General features: G+C 36.9%; 2 protein-coding genes across 3 annotated transcripts in view; one reads left to right on the forward strand and one right to left on the reverse strand.

The window, feature by feature from the left end:
* Window positions 1-570: 570 nt before the first annotated feature.
* Window positions 571-24,598, reverse strand: part of GFM1 (G elongation factor mitochondrial 1) — a 44,896-nt gene continuing 20,868 nt past the window's right edge. Inside the window, exons 13-19 of one of the 2 annotated variants that reach the window (XR_002520492.1) lie at window positions 24,117-24,199; window positions 11,253-11,415; window positions 8,437-8,581; window positions 2,794-2,954; window positions 1,939-1,992; window positions 1,491-1,803; window positions 571-1,309 (exon numbers count right to left, since the gene is read on the reverse strand). Coding sequence is in view for 1 of the 2 variants with exons in the window: in XM_021934718.1 (XP_021790410.1) it covers window positions 1,672-1,803; window positions 1,939-1,992; window positions 2,794-2,954; window positions 8,437-8,581; window positions 11,253-11,415; window positions 24,117-24,199 (738 nt within the window). In the remaining variant the exon portion in view is untranslated. Of the gene's footprint in view, window positions 1,804-1,938; window positions 1,993-2,793; window positions 2,955-8,436; window positions 8,582-11,252; window positions 11,416-24,116; window positions 24,200-24,598 lie in introns of both variants that reach the window. The other variant, XM_021934718.1, reaches the window with a different exon arrangement.
* On the forward strand, window positions 17,768-24,092 carry LXN (latexin). The gene is made up of 6 exons (XM_003894896.5): window positions 17,768-18,163; window positions 19,492-19,554; window positions 20,877-21,054; window positions 21,358-21,494; window positions 23,430-23,492; window positions 23,760-24,092. The coding sequence occupies exons 1-6, from the start codon at window positions 18,035-18,037 to the stop codon at window positions 23,856-23,858; spliced, it is 669 nt and encodes a 222-aa protein (XP_003894945.2). The 5' UTR covers window positions 17,768-18,034; the 3' UTR covers window positions 23,859-24,092.

Below are 24,598 nucleotides of genomic sequence, written 5' to 3' on the forward strand. Positions count from 1 at the left end.
AAGTATCAATTTAAAAACTTAGGTTTTGTGGTCTCATTAAAGCTATTTACCTTATCTGTGCTTCCTCTATTACCAATGGACATAATAATAGTACTTACTCCTAGGGTTGTGCGAATGAAATGGTACAATGCATTCAAAGTATTTAGCAGCCAGCCACGGTGGTTCACACCCATAATCCCAGCACTTTACGAGGCTGGGACAGGCGGAGAGCTTGAGCCCAGGAGTTCGAGACCAGCCTGGGCAATATGGCAAAATCCCATCTCTTCAAAAAATGCAAAAATTAGCAGGGAGTGGTGGCACACACCTGTAGTTTCAGCTACTTGGGCATCTGAGATGGGATAATTGCTTGAACCCAGGAAGCAGAGGTTGCAGTGAGCAGAGATAGTCCCTCTGCATTCCAGCCTAGGGGACAGAGCGAGACCCCGCACAAAAAAATAAAAATCTAAAAAAAAAAAAAAAAGTATTTAGTAAATGCCTTGAAAACATGTGCTCAATACTTTTTAAAAATCTTTTTTCCCTAGAAACCTGCAAGTATAAAGCCACGTGTGTAAGTCAAGAAAAGCAAAGGAATTTAAAATCAATTATTTTATTTCTATCATCAGGTAATGGAAAGGACTAGGATCCATCTACACCATCAGATTTTTGGATGAAGCAATTCTGAACCGGGTAATAGAACTGCTTGGGAAAGCCTAGCTTTTTCTGGAAACAAAAGATTAACATTTGTTCCTTCGCAATCTCAGTGAATACAATATATGATAAATTCCAAGGAATTCAAATTTAACTAGTATTCATTAGGTTGATGGAACCAACTTACATTTGATTTAAGTGTACAAAAACATTAAGATGAGCACAAACAAGAATAGCATATGCAAGGGTCTACTTTTCACTTCACAATAGACCACAAGGAAGTAATACTTACACTCCTAAAACAGAGGCAGTTACAAATTTGCAGAAACCACAAACTGAAATAATCAGACATATATAAAACAGAGAGAAATTTGGCTAATATTTTAATATCCCAATGAAGAATCTGAAAAACTCTCTCTATGAAGATCATATGGAACCCACTCGTCAACAGAAAAGCCTGCCCATTAATGACACTCCAAGAAGTGTCATGGTGTATGCGATTCACTTTCAAGTCTTCAGCAAACTAAAAATACAGAGGTATGAGACTTAAACAGATAATAGTGAAAGCAAATATGACAAAACAAATCATTATATGATAAACAACCTGTTAACAAAGGAGGGTAGATGAAAAGTATGTGGTGGTTCTTTGCATTTTTTCAGCTTTTCTCTGTGTTGTAAACTCCTATGATACAAAATTTGAAAAGGAAATGAACATACATTCTAAGCTTAAAAGTATAACCGAAATTAGTCTCTTCTCCCCTTAAATAAATATTAAACATATTTCAGTAATAATTATATTTTATTTGAGGATTTTCAATAAACTATAAAACCAATCAATAGAATTGAGATAGACATAGAATTACCTTTGAATATAACAGAAGCTCCTGAATATGAATAAGAAGGGCTTCTTTTGAAGAAAGAAGAGCCCGCTTCCTGGGCTCAGAATTTCTTGTTTCAGCAGCCTGAATTTATTCCACTGGAATCCATCAAAGTATCAAGACCACACAAATTCAGTTAAAGTCAGTCAACTCACAGTAAGCAAAGTTAGTTCTTGGCTTTTCCTTTTTTAACAGGAAGTTGACCTGTAGCTTCCAAATACTTATTAATGATGTCTTCTTGTGTGGATGGTAAACATGGCTGATACCTGCAGTACTCCATTGTGTATTCTCCCTTTCCCTAAGGATTTTTTTAAAAAGAGAATTTTTTTTTTAAACTATCAAGTAAAGTCATGCAAGGTCAAGATTTTATAATATGATCATTGTGTAGGGTGGTCTTCTGAAGGGTGCTACAGTAAAGTTTAAACTTGCCTACCTCTGTGCATGACCGAAGTTCAGTGGAATAACCAAACATATCATTTAGAGGGACCTGAAAACAAACACAGTAGATATTTTAGCATTGCTTATTGGAAAATATTTGAGAAAAATACAGATGCACTTTAGCCATTTAATTCCTTTAGATTAAGATTTCTGCTCACTACTCTTAGTTTAAAATAATTAAAAGCCAAAGAGAAACATTTTTGTTTTATTCCAAGTGGAAATCCTATTTGAAAATTATTTCATTTGACAGTCGCGACCAGAAACCAAATCTTTCCATTTCATGGAGTGAACACCACTGACAGCCTTCCCTCCTCATCCCCACTCCACTCTGTAGCCCCAGCTTAAGCACTCAGAACTGTTTCTTCTGAGAAAATGTGAATATAACTTTCCTTTGGACACCTTAATGATATGCTGAGAGTAGTGTTTTCCAGGAGGCCTTATGAAATGTAATAAACACTTTCTCCCTTGAGATTTAAGTCAAGAAAGGTATAGGCAAGGGAATTAAAAGGGATAAATTAAAGATAACTATGCAAATAAAGCTAAAATGAGAGAGATAATATACATCTTATTTTTCCTTTTCTTTTTAATTTGTCTGTCTGTGCTTATCCAAGAAAGAGAGATATAATATACATCTAAGAAAATGACACATTTCCAAAAGGTCAAGATAAAATAAATCTTATATTTAACTTCTGCACTTAAGAGTTGCTCTAATAGCAGATTACAGAAAATGCCACATGTATAAAGCCACAAATCCAGCAAGGAAATGTGTCCATTTGCAAAAACAAAAGTTAATCTGGATTTCCTTCTATGGTTAATAAAAGCAGGACTGTCAATGACCAAGAGTACTTACATCTGCATGCAGTGTAAAATAGTCCTCAACTCCGTCTTGCCCAGTGATTACCCCATGGCGTCGGTTAATTCCTGCAATTACTTGTCCCTGAAATTCATTTGGACCTACAATTTCCACAGCCATAATAGGTTCAAGAATACATAATGTTGCATTTGCCAAGGCTGGGTTAAAAAAAAAAAAAGTTCATTAGTCTTCATACAAACTACAACTGTCCAGATATAAAAAAGGGAGAAAGATGCTACTTTCCCAAAGGTACAAACACAAATGGCAAGCTTGAAATATTTGACCTAGACTCATTTTTCCTGTAGTAATAACAGTCACTCTTCTAAATGGAAATTCCAACATTTAATTTTAATATTGGTATTTCCATTATCATATTATTATCCTTAAAACTCATTAAATAGCAGAGAATAATACAAAAGGGTCTTAAAACAACATCTGATCAAGTCCTTTACCATCTAAATGATCCAGCTCAGTTAGGTATTCTCTCTGAAAATCGTCAGGGGTAAAGATAATGACTGTAACAAATTTGACCAAGGTAAACCCTTTCTCTTTTTTTTTTTTTTTTGAGTCTTGCTTTGTCACCCAAGCTAGAGTGCAATGAGGCAATCTCGGCTCACTGCAACCTCTGTCTCCCAGGTTCAAGCAATTCTCCTGCCTCAGCCTCTGAGTAGCCGGGATTATAGGCGTCTGCTACCACTAATTTTTTGTATTTTTAGTAGAGACAGGCTTTCGCCATGGTCAGGCTGGATAAACCCATTCTTTCTTGTAGTCCCTGGCAGACAGTGATTTTTAATTATAAGAAAATAACTTTTGTCACAGGGCAGGAGGGGACGTGGAGGGTACCCTTCCTATACTCAGAAGCAAGAATCAAGCCACGTCTATGATGTCTTTCCTTTTCTAGTCTGAACAATTTCAACACCTGATTGAGAATGGGAAGACCAAGTTTCTAGTTTTTGCTCTACCTCAAAGAAGTTATATGCCTTTTGGAAAAACACAGTTTGTCCAGGTCTCCAATTTTTTCATCTACAAAATAAGGATTCTGGACTAGATTGGGCCATTTAAACACTAAAACTCAGTGCGTTTGTATTTATTTTTATCCCATTTAATACATAACCAAAACACTTCTTTCTGTTAAAGTGCTAATGTTTAAATGTAACAATATGGAGAGAATATAATAAAACTTCAAACATTTATACTTAATTTGGAAGTTGTGATAGTGACAAATACTTCAGTCTCAGGTTTGTTAAATTATCTCCAAATAAAGGCTTTCACAGAAATGATGACAAGGGTAGTATTTTGTTTAAATATAATCACAGGTTTTCCAGAAGCATCAATTTGATTATAATAAACCAAAACTAAAAATTTTTCTTATATATTCACTTAGTGCTTCTTCTAGAGACAGTTATAGCTTAACTGCAATACTTATGACAACAGGAATGTAATTAGAAATATTTTTAAATTTAAATCATATCCTAGCTCACACCTACCCTCGAATAATTAGTTCTAATGGGTGAATTTTGTTCTGAAAGAGAAATAACTGAACTCAAAGAGGTACTGCAGACTCCTATGCTTCACTGGCTAAGTCCTGCAGAAACCTACATGGACATCTAAATCAGACTAACAATTTTAGAGTGTAGAAACAGTTCTATTCCTTGCATAACTTCTTTACAACAGCAGGGCTTCCTTGGCTCTAAAGCAATGTAATTAATATGAAAAAAAGCACCCAGAAGGAGAGATGTGAGCAGACGTATCTAGATTTAGTTACACATTATCTAATGTTCTCAACAGGATAAGTAATGTAAAACATCTAGATTGTGAAAGGGTAAAGGGAAGGAAAGAGGCAAGTATATGGTGTCCATCACTCAATTATTGAGGACAGCCTTTCTGGTTCTATTTCACATCCCCTTACCCTGCTCCCTTCCTTTTAACTCTCTAAATCTACTACCCGATTTAGTTCCAAATGAATCTTATCTTTACACATGTCTTCCTCTAATCCTATACCATGAGATAAGATTCCAAAGCCAATTCGCCTGCCATTTTTCAATAGCCACATTGCATCCAAGTCCTAAAAGAAATTTTTCCTCCAGCAGGTCTGTAGTCAAGTCAATTTCACCTTTCAGTTTTAGGTTACATCACTGATCAGTCTCATGAACAATATTTAAAATTAGGTTCAAATGAATTCTAGTGTTCATTTTTTAAATCAAGAATACAGGAGAATGTGAACTACAGTTCTTCCAATTTTGATAAGATAAAACATATAATAATAGTATACTATTATAGTAACTATAATATCTTATAGTTATAAGCTATTCTTATATTAAACTCATTTACCAACATTTTCACTGTAAAACTCTAATACGGCATTCAACAGAGGTGTATGTAAAAAAAAAAAAGTTGATTTTCTTGCTGAGTGTGGCAAGAACTTCCTTTCACCTGACTTTTATATTTTTGTCTTTTTTTATCAGGACAGAAAAAGCTAATTTTTATTTTTACTTCAAATCTAATGTTTTTAAAAAAATTTTAATTTTTAATTGACAAAATAATAATTGTATAGGCCAAGTGCAGTAGTGGCTTATAACTGGCAGGTGGATCATTTGAGGTCAGGAGTTCAAGACCAGCCTGGCCAACAGGGTGAGACCCTGTCTACTAAAACTACAAAAATTAGCTGGGTGTGGTGGCACGCACCTGTAATCTCAGCTATTTGGGAGGCTGAGGCAGGAGAATCACTTGAACCCAGGAGGCGGAGGTTGCAGTGAGCTGAGATCACACAACTGCACTCCAGTCTGGGTGACAGATAATAATACAATAATAATAATATACAATAATAATAAGAATAATTGTATATATTTGGAGGATACAGTGTGATGTTTTCAAGATTTTTGTCTTTCAATCATGGAGAAATAAAAATCAGATGAAGAAACAGTAAGGTAACTTATTTCTCATGCTAGCATCCTGCTTGTTTGCACAGTATATCTTGTAAAAAATAAAACTACTCAGCCAGCCATGGTGGCTCACACTATAATCCCAACACTTTGGGAAGCTGAGGCAGGAGGATCACTTGAGCCCAGGAGTTTATGAGACCAGTCTGGGAAACAAAGTAATACCCCATCTCTACATAAAATAATAATTAAAAAAAATTAGCCAGGCATGGTGGCATGCCCTTGTACTCCCAGCTACTCAGGAGGCTGAGATGGAGAATCACTTGAGGCCAGGAGTTCGAGGTTGCAGTAAGTCAAGATTGTGATACTGCACTCCAGCCTGGGTGACAGAGCAAGACCCTGTCTCAAAAATAGAAAAGTAATCCCAGAAATTTGGAAGGCCAAGGTGGGCAGATTACATGAGGTCAGGAGTTCAAGACCACCCTGGCCAACATGGCGAAACCCTGTCTCTACTAAAAATACAAAAATTAGCTGGGTGTGGTGGTGCATGCCTATAATCTCAGCTACTTGGGAGGCTGAGGCATAAGAATTGCTTGAAACTGTGAGGTGGAGGTTGCAGTGAGCCAAGATCACACCACTGCAATCCAGCTCCAGCCTGGGTAACAGAGTGAGACTCTGTCTCAAAAAAAAAAAAAAAAACCTCAATTCAATTATAATCTAGTGTTTTCCCCCTGTACATCTAATAGGCAATTAATCATACTTAATAATATATATACTATACCTAAATAACAAAAAACTAAATGGTACATATTCAACTGTTTAGTTAATATTCATATACATTTTTTCCACAGGAAATATATATACATATATTAATATATTAGCTCCAAATGAATCTTACCCTTACACATGCCTTCCTCTAACCCTAGACCATGAGACAAACAAAGCTCCAAACTTAACTCACCCTGCCATTTTTGGATGGTGCATTGCATCCAAGTCCTAAAAGTAATATTATATATACATATTTTATATTTTTTAAAGTGGCCATATACATTTTTTTCCACAGGATATATTTTTATATATTATCTGTATTTTTTATATATCTTTTTCCCACAGTATATTATACATATTATATATTTATATATACTTTATATAGTTTACATATATTTTATACTTTGTTATATATTATACACTTTATATATAGTATATATGCATATATACTTTATACATGTATTGTATATAAACACATCTACAAATATATATACATATATAATATATAACATATATATCCTGTAGGAAAACGTATATGGCCACTTTATTTATATATGTATATATATGGCCACATGCATCTGTATTTACTTATATTTAAATGTAGGAGCAGTTAAAAAGGATGAGGCTCCTTGTTGATTGATAACCATATCAATTATCTGGCTTTATGTAACCTCTATTTCCAGGAAAGCTACCAATTTCCAGTAAAGAACCACCATAGAACAATCAGTACTTTCTAATTTGTTTTAACTGTACTTTTAAAAAGTATATAAAGTGATTATAACTAATTTGTCAGTTTAAAGCATACTAAAGTGGTAAACACACAGAGGTAAAAACCCAAGTATTTTAATGTGAGTCATACCTAATAAAGTCTCATTTTCTTTGTCATTTTATTTACCTGTTTCCTATTTACACAACCTTCAGACTGTGACAAGATTTCTACATCATAAATTTCAACTGCATTTTTAATAGAGAGCTGATATAAAGGAAACCTCTCTTTGATAGCTGAGAAACTGAAACATAAATGAGGAATCAGCAACTCTCCCCAACCACTGCCCCCCACACCTGATCACAGATGCAAAGTGTGACCAAAAATACCACAAAGTTCAAATTCATACAGAATCAATAAATCCTGATCTACAGAATGTTTAGGAAATACTATGATTAAAGTTTCTACTGTCCACTTTAATCCTCTTTGATAAAGATATTTTGGAAATATTTTGTGAATCATAATTCTACTGTGTGAAGACACTTGTGGACATTACTAATGTATTTTCACATAAAGGACATGGAAAAGATAACAAAGAGAATGGAATTTTCTGGCTTCAGGAAATGGCTTTGAAGTTCCTTTCTTGAATAATCCTGATGTGAAACTGCTATGTTGTCACTAGCTTTTTTTCTCTTAAAAGCAAAGAATCAGATATGTTTGCAACTGCATAAGGTTCTAGTTCATCAGCATTTAAATACAAATATTATTCTGTGAGAAATGTTGACAATTTTAGCAGTTTTGCAAGAAATCTGCATTGTGAATAAGGTTTACCAAATTCTTTCAAAATACTTTGCCATTCTCAAAATGCCTAAAAGCATACAATGTCATAATGAAGAAATTACTTACAAATTTATGGATTTCTTGACATTTGAATAAGTCACTGGAAATAACAAGACTGTAGTTAAGACATCTTTTAAAAATTTCTTAGAATTCTGAACATTTCAGTCTTCTCTATTAAAAACAGAACTTATAAATTATCTATGAATTCAAATACCTGAAAGAAAACCCCAGAGAATGTAGGAGAATACGGTAGTCTTTTAGTTTTGCGAGAAAGAGAACGTAATAATCTACCTTGATCTCAATTCCATAAAGATTTGCCCACTACTTACAATATTCCCTGTGGTGCCTAGGGCTCTGGGTGAAGAAGACTAAAAATAGTGTTGCCTTCTGAGGCTATGATGATCTATCAGGAAAACAGATACGCTAAGGTACCCGGGCACAGCATACCTTGTTTAAGAGCACCTTCTCCTGCTCGGATGAAAGAGATTTCATTAGAATCAACCATGTGGTGTGCTCCATCTTGCAGGACAAACCGGAGCCCAGAGAGCTTGTGACCAGAAAGAGGGCCCTTCTCGCAGGCATCTAAAAACCCCTGTTAATGAATGAACACAACTTCTGGAGAGAGTGGATTTTACTTGCAGATACATTATCAAGAACCCCAAAATATTTGTGTTCAGAAGTGTACGTTTTTATGTGTGCTGTATTTCACCCCTCAAAGGAGAATTTTTAAAAAATGTTTAACAACTTTACTATTGTTTTTTAACTTTTAAGTTCAGGGGTACATGTATAGGTTTGTTACATAAGTAAACTTGTGTCATGAGGTTTGTTGTATAGATTTTTTCATCTTTCAGGTATTAAGCCTGGTACCCATTAGTTACTTTTTCCTGATCCTCTCCTTCTCACCCTTCACCCTCTAATAGGCCCCAGTGTGTGTTGTTCCCCTCTATGTATCCATGTGTTCTCATCATTTAGCTCTTTTATAAGCAAGAACATGTGGTATTTGGTTTTTTATTCCTGAGTTAGTTTGCTAAAGATAATGGCCTCTAGCTCCATCCATGCCCCTCCCTGCAAAGGACATGATATTGTTCTTTTTTATAGCTGCATAGTATTGGTGTGTATGTACCACATTTTCTTTATCCAGTCTATCATTGATGAGCATTTAGGCTGATTCCATGTCTTTGCTATTGTAAACAGTACAACTTTACTATTTAAGTTTTATTACTGTGGCATTTAGATGAACAATTCCTTGGAAAAGCATATTAGTTAAGGGCATAAGCTGGTTTGAAAGCAAGGCTTAGAGTGCTAACAGTCACTTTCTCATAACCTCATCTACAGGAATTACTCAACTCAATTATTCATAACACATCATAGAGACAGCATGATCTTAATTTAACAATGAGGAAACAGTGGAAAGGCAAAACTAAGAAAATCCCTAAAAGAAAACCCCCACCAAAATTGGTGTTTATTCACTAGCTGTGTCTTGAGCCCCACACTGCATACCTCTAACTGCTTTGCCTCATTGGTAGATCACTACATTACAGCTCTGGTGTTACAAAATGTCAGTAAGAACTAGAATTAAAGAGTAATTCACCATTTTTTCAAATCTAATTATTTAAAAAAAAATAGCTTCGTTGAAATATAACTGATATACAATAAACTACACATATTTAAAGAGTACCATTTGATGAGCTTGCAATTTTTATTAATTCAGTCACTTAACAAATACTTGTAGAGCTCCTACCACTTAAGTTAGTTTTTCTCGGCAACACAATAACATGGCTGCACAGATAGCACAAAATATTTCTTGACATTTCAAAACTGTAAGTTATATTTGCTGTAAAATATCTAAGTTCTCCTTCATCTACATTCATCTTAGTGGATGTAAGAATTTAAAGTGTGTGAATGACAAAATATTGTCTTGAAATAGAATACATTAATCACACAAAAAAATGCTCCACCACTGAAATCAAAACTATAACCTGTTAATAAGATCTTCTAAGTCAAAAGGTTAAAAACAAAAACTGGCCGGGCACAGCGGCTCACGCCTATAATCCCAGCACTTTGGGAGGCCAATGCGGGCGGATCATGAGGTCAGGAGATCGAGACCATCTTGGCTAACACGGTGAAACCCCGTCTCTACTAAAAAAATACAAAAGATTAGCCAGGCGTAGTGGCACGTGCCTGTAGTCCCAGCTACTAGGGAGGCTGAGGCAGGAGAATGGCGTGAACCCGGGAGGTGGAGCTTGCAGTGAGCCGACATTGCGTCACTGCACTCCAGCCTCGGCGACAGAGCGAGACTCGGTCTCAAAAAAAAAAACAAAACACAGTCTATGTGAATTAATTAAGGGTTTACAACATTTTTTTTTTTCTTTTTTCCGTTTTGGAGACAGGGTCTTACTGTCGCCCAGGCTGGAGTGCAGTGGTGCACAGTTCACCACAGTCTCTATCTTCTGGGCTCAAGCAATCCTCCCCTCCCACCTCAGCCTCCAGAGCAGCTGGGACTACAGGTGTGTGCCACTACACCAGGCTAATTTTTTTTTCTATTTTCATTTTTCTGTAGAGATGGAGTTTCAGCATGTTGCCCAGGCTGGTCTCAAACTCCTGGGCTCAAGTGTTCTGCCCACCTCAGCATCCCAAAATGTTAGGATTACAGGCGTGAACCATTGTGCCCAGCCTACAACAGTCATAAAGCAAATGACCTGGAAAGTGAACAAAACACCCCTCACATGTGCAAAGCACTTCTCCAAGGAAATGTCACATAGTCTTATCTGATCCTCAATTTTGTGAGGGGTGCAGGTTTAAGTATTTTCTCTCAGTTTACAAATGAAGAAACTGTTCTCAATACTGATTTACCAAAGCATATTAATCAGTAGCAGAAATGAGACAGTAGCACCCAGGTGTTGGGAATCTAAAGAATGATCATTCAGCTACAATAGTACACATAAAACTCTTACAAATCACTAAGAACTACTACAAATTTTAATTGCTGATTACAATAGAGTAGTTTCAATTTATTAAGAAAAATACAACTATGATTCAGAAACATAATAATTTCCCATCATTGTCACAGCATGGATTTATAGCTCTTCTACTTAATGAACTAGACATTCTAAATCAGATGGAAAGCCTAACAATCAGAGAAACAGGAATGTAACTAAAACAAACCGTGATAGACAACATGATGGAAGATAAAGTATGATTTAATACCTGACGAACTGGTTTTTAGTAAGTAAAAATGCAAAAACGCTTTTTAAAAAATTTACCTTTTCTACAGCAGGCACAAACTGCTTTGGAATATTTGATCCGAATGTTTCATCTGAAAACTCCAATTTAGTGTAGTCCTCCGGATCCAGAGGCTCCAGGACACCTATTACTTTTCCATACTGGCCTGCACCACCTGATTGTTTTTTATGTGTAAACTCAAACCTGAAAGTGATTTAGGAGAAAAAAAAAAAAGGAGCATTATGTAATTACAAAATAAGTAACCCCTATTAATTTAAAAGAACACATTTGATTATTTATTTATTATCATGGTCTTTTTATAAAAGTTTACTGTAGATTTTAAAAAGAACCCTCTCTTTTCTGTTTTTACTTAAAGTGAGGGTGGGATATACTACCCAAGGTAATACACAGATGAATTTCACAAATAAAAAAGTAAAAGTCAAGTAATTAAAAGAAAAAGGTCAGTCTACGGTTCTTGTTCTAATAACCTACATTCCAAAGACCTTGCCCATTTCCCTGGAACACAGTGTTCTTTCTTTAAATCTCTGTAACCAAAGACTTGAAAATAGGACCTTTGATGGCTAAGTTAATTTATTCAGATAGTTCCTATTTGATTTTATTCCTTGGGCATCATAGACTCAGGCAATACAAGAAAAGGGATTTCCAAGTGAAATAATTAATACCTGAAAATGATCGGTGGCAAAATGATAGAGACTAACATAAGTCAGTCATTCAAAAGACACAAAAAGATACTTAAACACAGGTCAGTGTTTACTTCAAACCACTAATGGCAACATTAATATGATAGAATAAGCACTTTACATACATACTAAAGATATGTAAACACAGGCTACTGTTTCACTGGAAAAATCATTTCATGAGTATCTACTGTTTGCAAGGCATTTCTTCCTTTAAATTGAAATCTTCCTCAAGACTACAAGATGGAAGAGGCCAGCTGCTTTCAAAATTATTAGCAGGTAAGAAAATGGACATTAATGAGTGTGCATTCCTGCATACAAATCTGAGAGTGGTTTGGAAAAAGGAAATATCAATATTTGCCTGTTCTAAGCTGTTAGGAGATGCCAGCTTACAACAGGCAAATTTCCAAAACTGTGGAACGCTCTGATATTCTCAAGTATACACAACGGTTTCTATGAGACATTTTAAATCATGTTTTCAATTTGTCAACAATATAACATCTATACAAGCGTAGTCTAGATCTGTGATGTCTATATGGTAATAACTAACCATGGCTGTTTACATTTCAATTAAAAGATTTCCATCACTGCCCCAAGTTCTACTGGGCAGCACTGCTCTAAAGGACCAAATCACAAACAAGAAACTCCACACAGTTTCAGGAACCATATCTGAATTTATAATCGAGAGAGTGTCAAACAACAGAATACTTCTGTGCCAGGTTTATGTTAAGTACCTTATATGGATTGTCTTACTTGTTCTTTACCACAAACCCATGAAGTAGGTATTATTTGTATCACCATTTTACAGATGAGAAACCTGAGGGACAGAGAGACTAAGTAACTTGCCCAATGTGACAGAGCATTAAGTGGCAGAGTCAGGATTTGCTCTAAAACCAAAGATCTTAAACATTCTTCTAGAAGGCTAATACAAAAAAGATATAAACTAACTTACAAACGCTGGGGTTAGTTTATTCACTTCAAAAGCTAACAGACGGTGCTACAAGAAGACAGATTTTGCAGTAGTTTAGAAAAAGTAAAGGTAGAAGAACTAAGACTGCGTGACAGGCAGCTAAACAGAAATGCCGAAGGTGAAAGAAATGTCACATTATGAAAGACAATTTCATTTTGGCAAAACATCATCTGTCACATTAAAATGAATGTTGATTAGAATTGTTGGGTGGGGAGGGATTGAGGGAAGAGAAATTACCTATTGGGTACAATGAATATTATCTGGCAGATGGTTACACCAAAAGCCCCAGACTTCACCACTACCCAATATATCCATGTAACAAAACTACACCTGTACCCACTCAATCTACTTTTTTAATCAAAAAAAAAAAAAAAAATTACGTCAGGGCCACATTGTTTTCAACAACAAAAAATATATATATATGTAAGAATTGTGTTGGCTTTGTTGTTTACCTCAAATTTGCAGATTTGTTTTGACTTCAGAGTCATAACAAAGTTGCAAGCAATGGGCATTTCTAGTAATTATGTTTTTAAGAGAGCCTAAATTGGTATGTATACTTTTAAATGCCTATTATCTCACAACCAGTGTTACTAGCTTTGATATACAGAGATGGTGACTGTATTCATAAGGCTTCAAAATGGTGACTTGAGGAAGCTCACATATTGTATTTCTCACTACTGGTGGCAACACACGAGATATTAACTAGCGTGAAACCTAAAATTTCATTATCAGCAAAAAGCTCTGAGTTATCAGAATGTACTCAGCCACTTTCCTGGACACTATCAGCAGAGGACCTATTCAAAAACCTCACACACACAACGACAACCTAAGAGGCTGGCTTACAGATACATGACTCATCAAAAGGAAAAAAAAAAAAAGAGAAAAAAATTCCTCCAACTTCTTAGAAAAGGCCTTAAGACAAGAACTAACCATTTCATCCTTTAGTTACTTTATAGTTGCTGGCTAATATAACTAGAAAAGATGAGAAATGCTATATTGCTATTAATTTTTTTAAAAGCTACATAGTCCAAAGAAACACTGTATTTATAAATTAAAACAGTTTATGAGGAAGACAGTACATTACAAATACATTTTTGTTCACTTTCTTTTTCAAAGCATCACAACATACAGGCATATCTTGGAGGCATTGTGGGTTCAGTAACAGACCACTGCAATGAAGCTAATATCACCACAAAGCAAGTCACACAAATTGTGTTCCTAGTGATTACAAAAGCTGTATGTTTACACGATACTGTAGTCTATTAAGTATGCAATAGCATTATGTCTAAACAAAAATCCCACCACACATATCTTAATTAAAAAATACTTTATTGCTAAAAAATGTTAACAATCATCTGAAACTTCAGCATCAGAATTAGGAGTAGACACTGAAGGTCTAGGAGCCTAGAGGGTCTTAGCTTGATGCTGATGGCTACTGACTGATCAAGGTGGTGGCTGCTGAAGGTTGAGGTGGCTGTGGCAATTTCTTTTAAAATGTTTTTTAGAGATGAGTCTCTCTATTGCCCTAGTTGCCCAGGGCTGGTCTCAAAGTCCTGGCCTCAAGTGATCTTCCTGCCTCAGCCTCCCAAGTAGCTGGAATTAAAGGTGTGAACCACTTCACCCAGTCACATGACAATTTCTTAAGACAAGACAACAATGAAGTTGGCCCCATTGATTGACTTTCCCTTTCACAAGACTTCTCTGTAGCATGTGATGCTGTTTGAAAGGATTATATCCATAGCAGAGTTTCTTTCAAAACTGGAGTCAATCATCTCAAACCTTGCCACTGCTTTATCAACCAGGTTTACTCCTTGTTATAATTTTAACAATGTTCGCAGTGTCTTCAACAGGAGTAGATCCCATCTCAAGAAACTACTTTCTTTGCTCATCCATAGAAGAAGGAACTCCTCATCTGCTCAAGTTTGAACATGAAATTGTAGGACTTCAGTCACATCTTCAGGCTCCACTTCTAATTCTAGTTCTCCTGCTATTTCCAATACATTCACTGTTACTTCACCCACTGAAGTCTTAAACCTCTCAAAGTCATCCATGAAGGTTGGAATCAACTTATTCCAAACTCCTGGTAATGTTATTTTGACCTCCTCCCAGGACTCACAAATGTTCTTAATGTCACCTAGAATGGTGAACCCTTTCCAGGTTTTCAATTTACTTTGCCCATATCCATCAGAGGAATCAACCTATGGCAGCGATCACCTTACAAAATGTATTTCTTAAATAATAAGACTTGAAAGTCAAAATTACTCTTTGATCCAGGGGTTGCAGAATGAATGTTGTATTAGCGGGCACGGAAACAATATTAATCTCTTTGTACATCTCCATCAGAGTTCTTGTGTGACAGGTGAATTGTCAATGAGCAGTAATCTTTTGAAAGAATCGTTTTTCTTCTAAGCAATGGATTTTAAACATTCAGTAAGCCATGCTGTAAACAGACGTGCTGTCACCCAGGCTTTGTTATTCCATTTGTAGAATATAGGCAGAGTAGATTTAGCATAATTATTATGGGCCCTAGGATTTTGACAATGGGAAAGGGGCACTATCTTCAAACTTAGTCACCAGCTGCATTAGCCCCTAAGAAGAGAGTCACAGCCCGTCCTTTGAAGATTTGAAGCCAGGCACCAACTTCCCTACAGCTATGAAAGTCAAAGATGGCATCTTCTTCCAAAAGAAGGATGTTTCATCTACATTGAAAACTACTGTTGTTTGACTGGGCGTGGTGGCTCATGCCTGTAATTCCAGCACTTTGGGAGGCTGAGGTAGGTGGATCACGAGGTCAGGAATTTGAGACCAGCCTGACCAATATGTGAAATTCTGTCTCTACTAAAAATACAAAACTTAGTCAGGCATGGTGGCGGATGCCTGTAATCCCAGCTACTCGGGAGGCTAAGGCAGGAGAACGGCTTGAACCCAGGAGGCAGAGGCTCACTACAGTGAGCTGAGATCATGCCACTGCAATCCATCCTGGGCAACAGTGAAACTCCATCTAAAAAAAAAAAAAAAAAAAAAAAAGAAAAGAAAAAAAGAAAATCTGTTGTTTCGTGTAGCCAACATCATCAAGGATCCTAGGAGATCACTGATCACTACCGCAGCTTCCACATCAGCACTTGCTGCTTCACCTTTCACTTTTACATTACAGAGATGGCTTCTTTCCTTAAACCTCATGAACCAGCATCCGCTAGCTTCAAACTTTTCTTCTGCAACTTTCTCACCTCTCTCAGCCTTCATAAAATTGAACAGAGTTAGAGCCTTGCTCTGGATTAAGCTTTGACAGAGAGAGAGACATTTGATATAAGATGATGAGCAAGCAGACAGATGGTATTTAAAGGCAAAGTCAATCAGAACCCCCAAATCCCAGGAGACAATAATAAACATGAAACTGGGGCCCAAGTCCAGAATCCAGATTTACTGCGGAATCTACATAATTGGAAAAAAAGAGACCTCAAGAGTCTCGGGTGTGTGTGTTACTACCAAGTTAAAGGTCCTGGCCAGGCGCGGAGGCTCATGCCTGTAATCCCAGCCCTTTGGGAGGCCAAGGCAGGTGGATCACCTGAGGTCAGGAGTTCAAGACCAGCCTAGCCAACATGGTGAAACCCTGTCTCTGCTAAAAATACAAAAAACTAGCCAGGCATTGTGGTGGGCACCTGTAATCCCAGCTACTCCGGAGGCTGAGGCAGGAGAATCGCTTGAACTCAGGAGGCGGAGGTTGCAGGGAGCTGAGATTGCACCATTGCATTCCAGCCTAGGCAACAAGAGTGAAACTCTGTCTCACAAAAAAAAAAAAAAAAAAAACAGCTGTTAAAACAGCATAATACACAAGGGAAAAAAAAGGCCGGGTGTGGTGGCTCACGCCTGTAATCTCAGCACTTTGGGAGACTGAGGCAGGTGGATCACCTGAGGTCAGGAGTTCGAGACCAGCCTGACCAACATGGAGAAACCCTGTCTCTACTAAAAATACAAAATTAGCTGGGCATGGTGCCACATGACTGTAATCTTCAGCTACTTGGGAGGCTGAGGCAGAAGAACTGCTTGAACCCAGGAGCAAAGGTTGCAGTGAGCTGAGATCGCACCATTGCACTCCAGCCTGGGCAACCAGAGCGAAACTCTGACTCAAAAAAAAAAGGTCCCAATCCAGGCAGCGAAGACCTTGGCCAAACCTTGGTAGAATCTCCAAGTTATCCTAGCCCAATTAGCCTAAGACCACCAAGGATAAACCTGTACTTCTACAAAGTCAGGTTTATAGACCCATTTCAATGAGGGAGACCACACACCAGAGAGAGTAATTTGTATAAGTTTAGTTTTTAAGTTTATTTTAATCCTTGAAGTAAAATATTCAAAATGACTCAAATTGGAAGCATGGTATTACACTAAAACTTCATCATTTTAAGATTAGTAAAGGAGAGGGGTACAGGCGCATTTTTTTTCTCCTGATCCAAATTACATAATCTCCCAATTTAATACTATAGTTTGCAGATTCTCATACTTTGATTTGGGCAGAACTGGTCCAAAACCCACAAAGAGCTGAGGACGAGAAAGCCTCTTCCTGGACTCTCACAAGGGGAAGGGAAATGAAGGAATCGAATCACTACCTGGAGTGCCTGTGCACCTTGCCCTGTCAGGGACACTGCGTGTGGTGTATATGGAAGTTGCACTCCAGTATGCAAGCGAAGCAACCAGACTTTTTTTCCATGGACAGGAAACTGGAGGCTTCAGAGACGTCCTACATAAGCGAAGGCCAGAAAGCCCCACCCTGCACTTCTATAAAGGTTAATGAAAGGAAAGACGCAATCCCAGAGAACCTAGCCCACTGACTCCCTCCCCACACCTCCACCTGCTGGTGCCTGACAGCATGCTGGCCTCTCTTCCAGTAGGAACCGGCAGGCGAGTAAGGAAGGCCGCTGCTGGCAGTAGCGGGGCGGGGCCTCAGAAGCAGCCAGCCCAGGGAGCTGGGACGGAGAGAGCCTGAGCCCAAGCAGCAGCTTCCGGAGTCGGAAGTTGCTGAGAAAGAAGACAGACTGAAGGAGCTTGCGACTTTTTCGCCTCAGCAACCGGACCCAGCAGCAAGCAGGACGGGTGGCGCTCTGCTACTAGTCCCGTTAAGCCTCAGCAGCCCAAGCCCTGAAGTCACTGCTCTAACAAAATGGAAATCCCGCCGACCAACTACCCAGCCTCCAGGGCAGCCTTGGTGGCACAGAACTACATCAACTACCAGCAGGGGACCCCCCACAGGGTGTTTGAGGTGCAGAAGGTCAAACAAGCCAGCATGGAGGTGAGTTTAGCTGGGGGTGGCGCGCAGCGGGGGCTTCAGGATTGCGCTCCCTCCACTGACCCGAGGTCTCAGCCTTTGTGTGCAGATACTCCGTGCCACCCCCTACCCACCTTCTGTTTTAGGACACACTGTTGGTATCTGGTCTTGAGATATTAAGGTTTCTGGGGGAATGTCTATACTACAGTCTCTGCAGACAGCCCGGGACTGTTTTCATCTTAAGGCAGAGACAAAGTTTTTACACGCACAGTTACAGGAAAATGGGAAAACGCTCTAAGTAATGGGGCAGCACTTTCCTTAAGTGTAACCTGTAGGAACCATTCGAAAGACTCTTAAGGCTGCCACGTTTCTCATCTGCTACTCTGATCTGGACCAGCAAAAGCTCCCATCTTCCAAATGACTCTCTATTGCCTACATTTTAAGACAAATCCTTATTAGACCCTTTGACCAAAATGAAGGGGGAAACAAACAGCAAGAGAAACCGACAAAGTCAAAGAATAAAAGCACTGTGGGCTGACGCTGGCCTTTAGCCACCCAAACACCACTACCACATGACTGCCTTAAATGATGTGCGCCCTCTGCTAAAGGCTTGAGTTAAATGTTTAAGGCCTCAGCAATCACTAACGATGTTTGTTTTCATTTTACTAAAATCCACTGGATTTCAGATTATCCCTTATTTATCTGACAGAATATTAACTGCTAACAGTCTTTAAGAGCTGACAGACCGTAGATCTTATTTTGAAACTGGACCAGATAACATAATTAGGTATAAATTTTCAACCAGTATTTTGATTTAAAAGTGAAACTCATTTCTTAGTCTTATAAAATTTGTTAATCATTTTGCAGTTCCACTAATATACAAGTAAAAACAATACTTAATTGTATTAAGTCTCCAATTGCTTTGCAGTAATCTGCCTCAAAATGAAATTCACGTTCATTGAACATTATTTGGAGGGTACACTGAGCTTTATGAAAAATCTTTTCAAAGATGACACTATTTGTCATCTTTAGAATTAAACACTGTTTCACAATTTATGTAGAGACTTTAAGATCACAGATCCAGAGGTTAAAGTCTTTTGATGATTGAAAGTGAGTTGTGCCCAATTTGTATGCTTTTATCCTACCCTTTTGTTTTCATCCAAAATAAACCTGACAGGGGACTTGCTAGATTAGATGTTACATTCATGGTGACATGCCTTTTTCAAGATCTAAGGCTTTCACCATTCCCCTTCAGCCAGCCCCTCCAACCAAATGAGATGGATGCTTCTAACAATGCAAGTATAATGTTGTTATAATATTTTCTTGTCTCCATTACATTTGTTTAATTTTAGGATATTCCAGGAAGAGGACATAAGTATCGCCTTAAATTTGCTGTTGAAGAAATTATACAAAAAGTACGTCAATTTTTTTTTCTTTTTTCTTTGAGACAGGGTCTCTATCACCCAGGCTGAAGTGCAGTGGCGGAACATGGCTCACTGCAGCCTCAACTTCGTGGGCTCAGGCCATCCTCCTACCTCAGCCACCCCCAGTAGCTGGGACCACAGGTGCATGCCACCACACTTGGCTAATTTTTGTGATCCTCCTGCCTCTGCTTCCCAAAGTGCCAGGATTACAGGCATGAGCTACCATGCCCAGCCAAAATGTTCTTATTAAATCAAATTTAATTCTAAATATTCCAGATCATTTTTGCTGATCAAATCCATAACACTGATTAGTTTTACCTCTTTTTAAAAAGTTGTTGTGAAATCCCTGCCTCTAAAAATTACCATATGAGCAAAGTTTACAAGGATCAGTTCTTTACTATCGTTGGGTATTCCTAGGTATGTGAATTATTTCTACCAACCTACACAGAAAAAGACTATATACTTCAGTTCAAATGAATTTCCTTACTCTTAGGGCAATCAGCACTTATGCCTAATATAAATGAGTGAAGTAATTTACTCCCCAATCAATCACTTTCTTACGTCTGCTTTTCTCATTCTGTTTTTCATTGGGTTTTTAGAGAAATAATGTGTTCTTAGATATTCACAAGCAATAGAATGCCAGCTGATACCACCATTCATATAAAGATCCTCCAGTAATAAGGAAGGGAAATTTTAAAGATTATACACAACTGTCAAATTAGTAATGAGACAAACTTCAAAGAAAGGAATGGCAATCTGTACCACAGCCATCTTGAAATTTTAAAAAGCTTGCCTTTCTGTTGAGCATAATTCATAAGGAGATTCATTAAAAGGCATCTGAGCTGCTAGACAGCCATCTTTACAAAGCATAACCCAATGCTATAATCTTCTAATTTTATATCCAGACACAGACTGCTGCATCTGCATTTGAAAAAAATTATGTTATTTCAGGAGCAAGGAGTAAGAGTAATGGAAAAACTTTAAAAGTAACCAGAGTCTTGAGTTGGTATATAAAGTCAGACTAAAATCTGGCCTTGCAAGTGGACACCCCATTAATACTGAGATATATTCAGTTTTAAGACTAGACTTTACAAGATCATTTATAAGGTAAGTTACCTATTTTAGGGTACTCACATGATAAGTATAGAATATTAATAGGCCAGGCCCAGTTAGATACCTCTGAAAACATGCACTCTGAAGTCTAGTCTAAAACAACACCATTAGGGGCCTATGCTTTAAATCATATCTCAAAGATGATAATTAATAATGAATAGCCTCCTGTATATAAGGATCTTTTGCTAAATTTCAAACAGCAAGTTAAGGTGAACTGCACAGCTGAAGTACTTTACCCTTTAATGGGACAAGAAACTGCACCAGAAGTCAACTTCACATTTGAAGGAGAAACTGGAAAGAATCCAGATGAAGAAGACAACACATTTTATCAAAGACTCAAGTCGATGAAGGAACCACTAGAAGCACAAAATATTCCAGGTATATACATAAATATGGCATGAAAATCATTTGTTTGTTTCAACTTCAAAATCAATCTCAATTATCTATGCTTAAAATTGTTAGTTGCTAAGTATGTTAGAAACATGCAGGCTTTTGCAAAAATACTCATCTCCAATCTAATCCAACAAAAAAGAGGCCTCAGAAATTTCATAGATCCATAGCTTAATTAAATTATTTTCTGCACACATTTGAAGGAAACTAAGACATGATTTAGAATTTACATTTTGTTTTAAAAGGTTAATACTACATATATAATTATCATATAAATGTTTCTCCTACCAGACAATTTTGGAAATGTATCTCCAGAAATGACGCTCCTTCTACATTTAGCCTGGGTTGCCTGTGGTTATATAATATGGCAAAATTCTACCGAAGACACATGGTATAAAATGGTAAAAATTCAAACTGTCAAGCAAGTGGTAAGTAGTTTCTATAAAATACACTATTAATGGGGTTAATATTTATCGAAAGTATTGTAATTCATAATTCGATAAACAGTATCCCTATAGTCATTTTGTATTTAATAGCAAACCTGGGATTTCAAAGGGGAGGTCAGTTACAATCAAGATTAGAGAAGGTGAAGAATTGTAGGAAGAGTCCAAAGCAACAGTAACTGGTCTAAAAAGTTGTTTGATTTGGCTGAGAGATGCAAACCACAGGCCTCCTGTGCCTCAAACTTGCCTAATAACTGTGCTTGGTTAGTTGCATTCTCTGGGAACATACTGACTAGGAAGCATAACAATAGCAAGGCAAAGCCAAGGATTTCAATGAAACACTTTCTATTAATACACAGTATCTAGACTGCACTTTCAGAAAGCATCATGGTAATTGTAGCTCTTAATCTTTCAGGTTAGTCAAGTCAGATTTAACTATGATACTTTACTCAAACCCTCTTCTAGAACAAAAAGGTTTAGAGAGTTTTATTAGTAGCAGCAAGATAGAATCCCAGGTATACAATATACAGTCAGGTCTCTCTGTCCATGGGTTCTGCATCCATGGATACAAACAACTGAGAATCAAAAATATTTGGGGTAAAAAATGGATGGTAGCATCTGTACTGAACATGCACAGGTTTTTTGCTTGTCGTGATTCCCTAATATAACAACTATTTACATAACATTTAGATTGTATTCGGTATTATAAGTAATCTAGAGATGATTTAAAGTATATGAAAGGGTATGCATAGGTTATATGGAAATACTACACTGTTTTATGTCAGAGACTTAAGCATCTGTGGATTTTGGTATCTGAGGGGAATCCTGGAACCAGTGCTCCATGGATACTAAGGGACAATTGTAATGACTCTCCTCACCTTTAATCTGCTCTATAAAGATCCTCAGGGCCACTTTTTATGGCAGTCACAAGCAAAGCTGTGCTTTCAGAAGAGGAAAGTCTTGAGTTATAATCCGACATTTAGCTTTTGTGCTCAGCTTAATACAGACTATTTCCCTTAGCAATCTAAGTTTTGTGTTCAACTTACTATAGTCATGCCATACTGAAACTTTTTTTTCCCTCTACTGTACAGTACAGAAAAAAGCTTAATTACACAATCACATAACTATACTCACTACATTTTATTATTCTCAGGTGTTCTGGTTTCATTTGTTTGTTTGTTTGTTTGTTTGCCTGTTTTTGAGACAGGGTTTCACTCTGTTGCCCAGGCTGGAGTGTATTAGTGTGATCATGGCTCGCTGCAGTCTCAACTTCCCAGGTTTAGGCGGTCCTTCCGCCTCAGCCTCCCAAGTGGCTGGGAGTACAGGCGCACACAGCCATGCCTGGCTAATTTTTTGTTTCTTCTCATAGAGACGTGGTTTCACTGTGTTTCCCAGACTGTTCTTAAACTCCTAGGCTCAGGCAAGTTGCCTACCTTGGCCCCCCCGAAGTGCGGGATTACAGGTGTGAATCACTGTGCCTGGCCTTATTTTTCAGTTTTCAAAAAGAAAATTTCTATTGTAAAATTGTATTATTTCAATGTAAACACCCATTGCTACAGTTTATCCCATAAATTATGCTTTTCTGTACAATGGAAACACGAAGGGTTCTTAAATAACAAGCTACACTTGGTAATTCTCTTAAGTAGCTACCACAACTTGGAAAGTAAAAACAGGTAAACATTTTTTGGGGAACAAATATAAAATCATGATTTTAAAATGAATCTTGAAAGAACACTTTATTTAGTGTAAGAGAATAGATTTTCTGTCACATTAAACTGAAATTCTGACATTCAATTTTTATTTTTACCTAAATATAAATATTATATTCATCTACTAATCAAAGATGATTTTCAAAATTAAATGTAATTTTTTGCCAATGATATTAAGTTTTAAACAACAGGTTTTTATTTTTTGTCACAGCAAAGAAATGATGACTTTATTGAATTAGACTACACCATTCTACTTCATGATATAGGATCTCAGGTAAAGTATAATTTACCTTTATTTGATGTCATTCTGAAAACTGAGACTCCCTGTATTGCCAAAGTATGCTTTATTAATTTTGACTCTAAATCAGAATTCATGTAAATCCAGATAGGCACCATATTTCAGTATATTATAGCTGTAGCAATTTAACAAAAGTACTATTCTTTGCGAAGACTGTTTTATCTCTAACAAAATATAAACGCAACTACATTTTCCTAAATGTTTTCTGAATTTTATCATGGCATTAATTTTCTTCACTTGCAGGAGATTATTCCCTGGCAAATGCAAGTTCTCTGGCATCCACAATATGGCACTAAAGTAAAACATAACAGCCGTCTGCCAAAGGAAGTACAACTGGAATAAACAAAAACCCTAACACTGGAAGTGTAAACATGTCTATTAATGATGTATATGCCAATTTCACTGGCATCTAGCTTATGAGGTCAAATAATCCCAAAGTGTCACTTTATATAAATGTCTTGATTATGGTATAGAACTTTATAGATTCATAATACAAAGTATCCCTATATAAAAATGTCTTTATGACAGTAATAGTGGTATGTATATCCAAAATAAAAAGCTTCAATTTCAACATAATGTGTAATTACGTTGCATACTTACGGGACAGGGGCAGTAATGGTCTCTCGAAAGGCAACTTTTGGCTTTCCTGTGATACAAGGACAGCCATATTCTCTTTCCATCCTCTAAAAAGAGTGGGGAAAATATTATTCAAATTTTAAAAAATAAACTGAAAGAAAAACTCCTGAGCATCTTATATATCTTAGTAGCATTCATTTAAATATAATAGATAAACAAATCTTAAATCATTTTAGTATTTTATAAGGATTAGGTATGTGATACTTAATACAAACTGCTTTTACAGATTTTATATAAATGAATTCTAAGTTACATTGGTTAATTTATATTTACCTCCAATTAATCTACCCACTAAAACGTCACCATTGTTCCATATTATTATATATTCATTTGAATAATATATAAATCTGTTGTCAGGATTTTCTATCTCAACTTCAAAGATATGATCTCATCAAAATTTCTAATCACATACCTTTGTTTTTTACTTATATATCCATACATACAAG

The sequence above is a fragment of the Papio anubis genome, chromosome 2 (assembly GCF_008728515.1).
Source record: "Papio anubis isolate 15944 chromosome 2, Panubis1.0, whole genome shotgun sequence".
Lineage (NCBI taxonomy): Eukaryota > Metazoa > Chordata > Mammalia > Primates > Cercopithecidae > Papio > Papio anubis.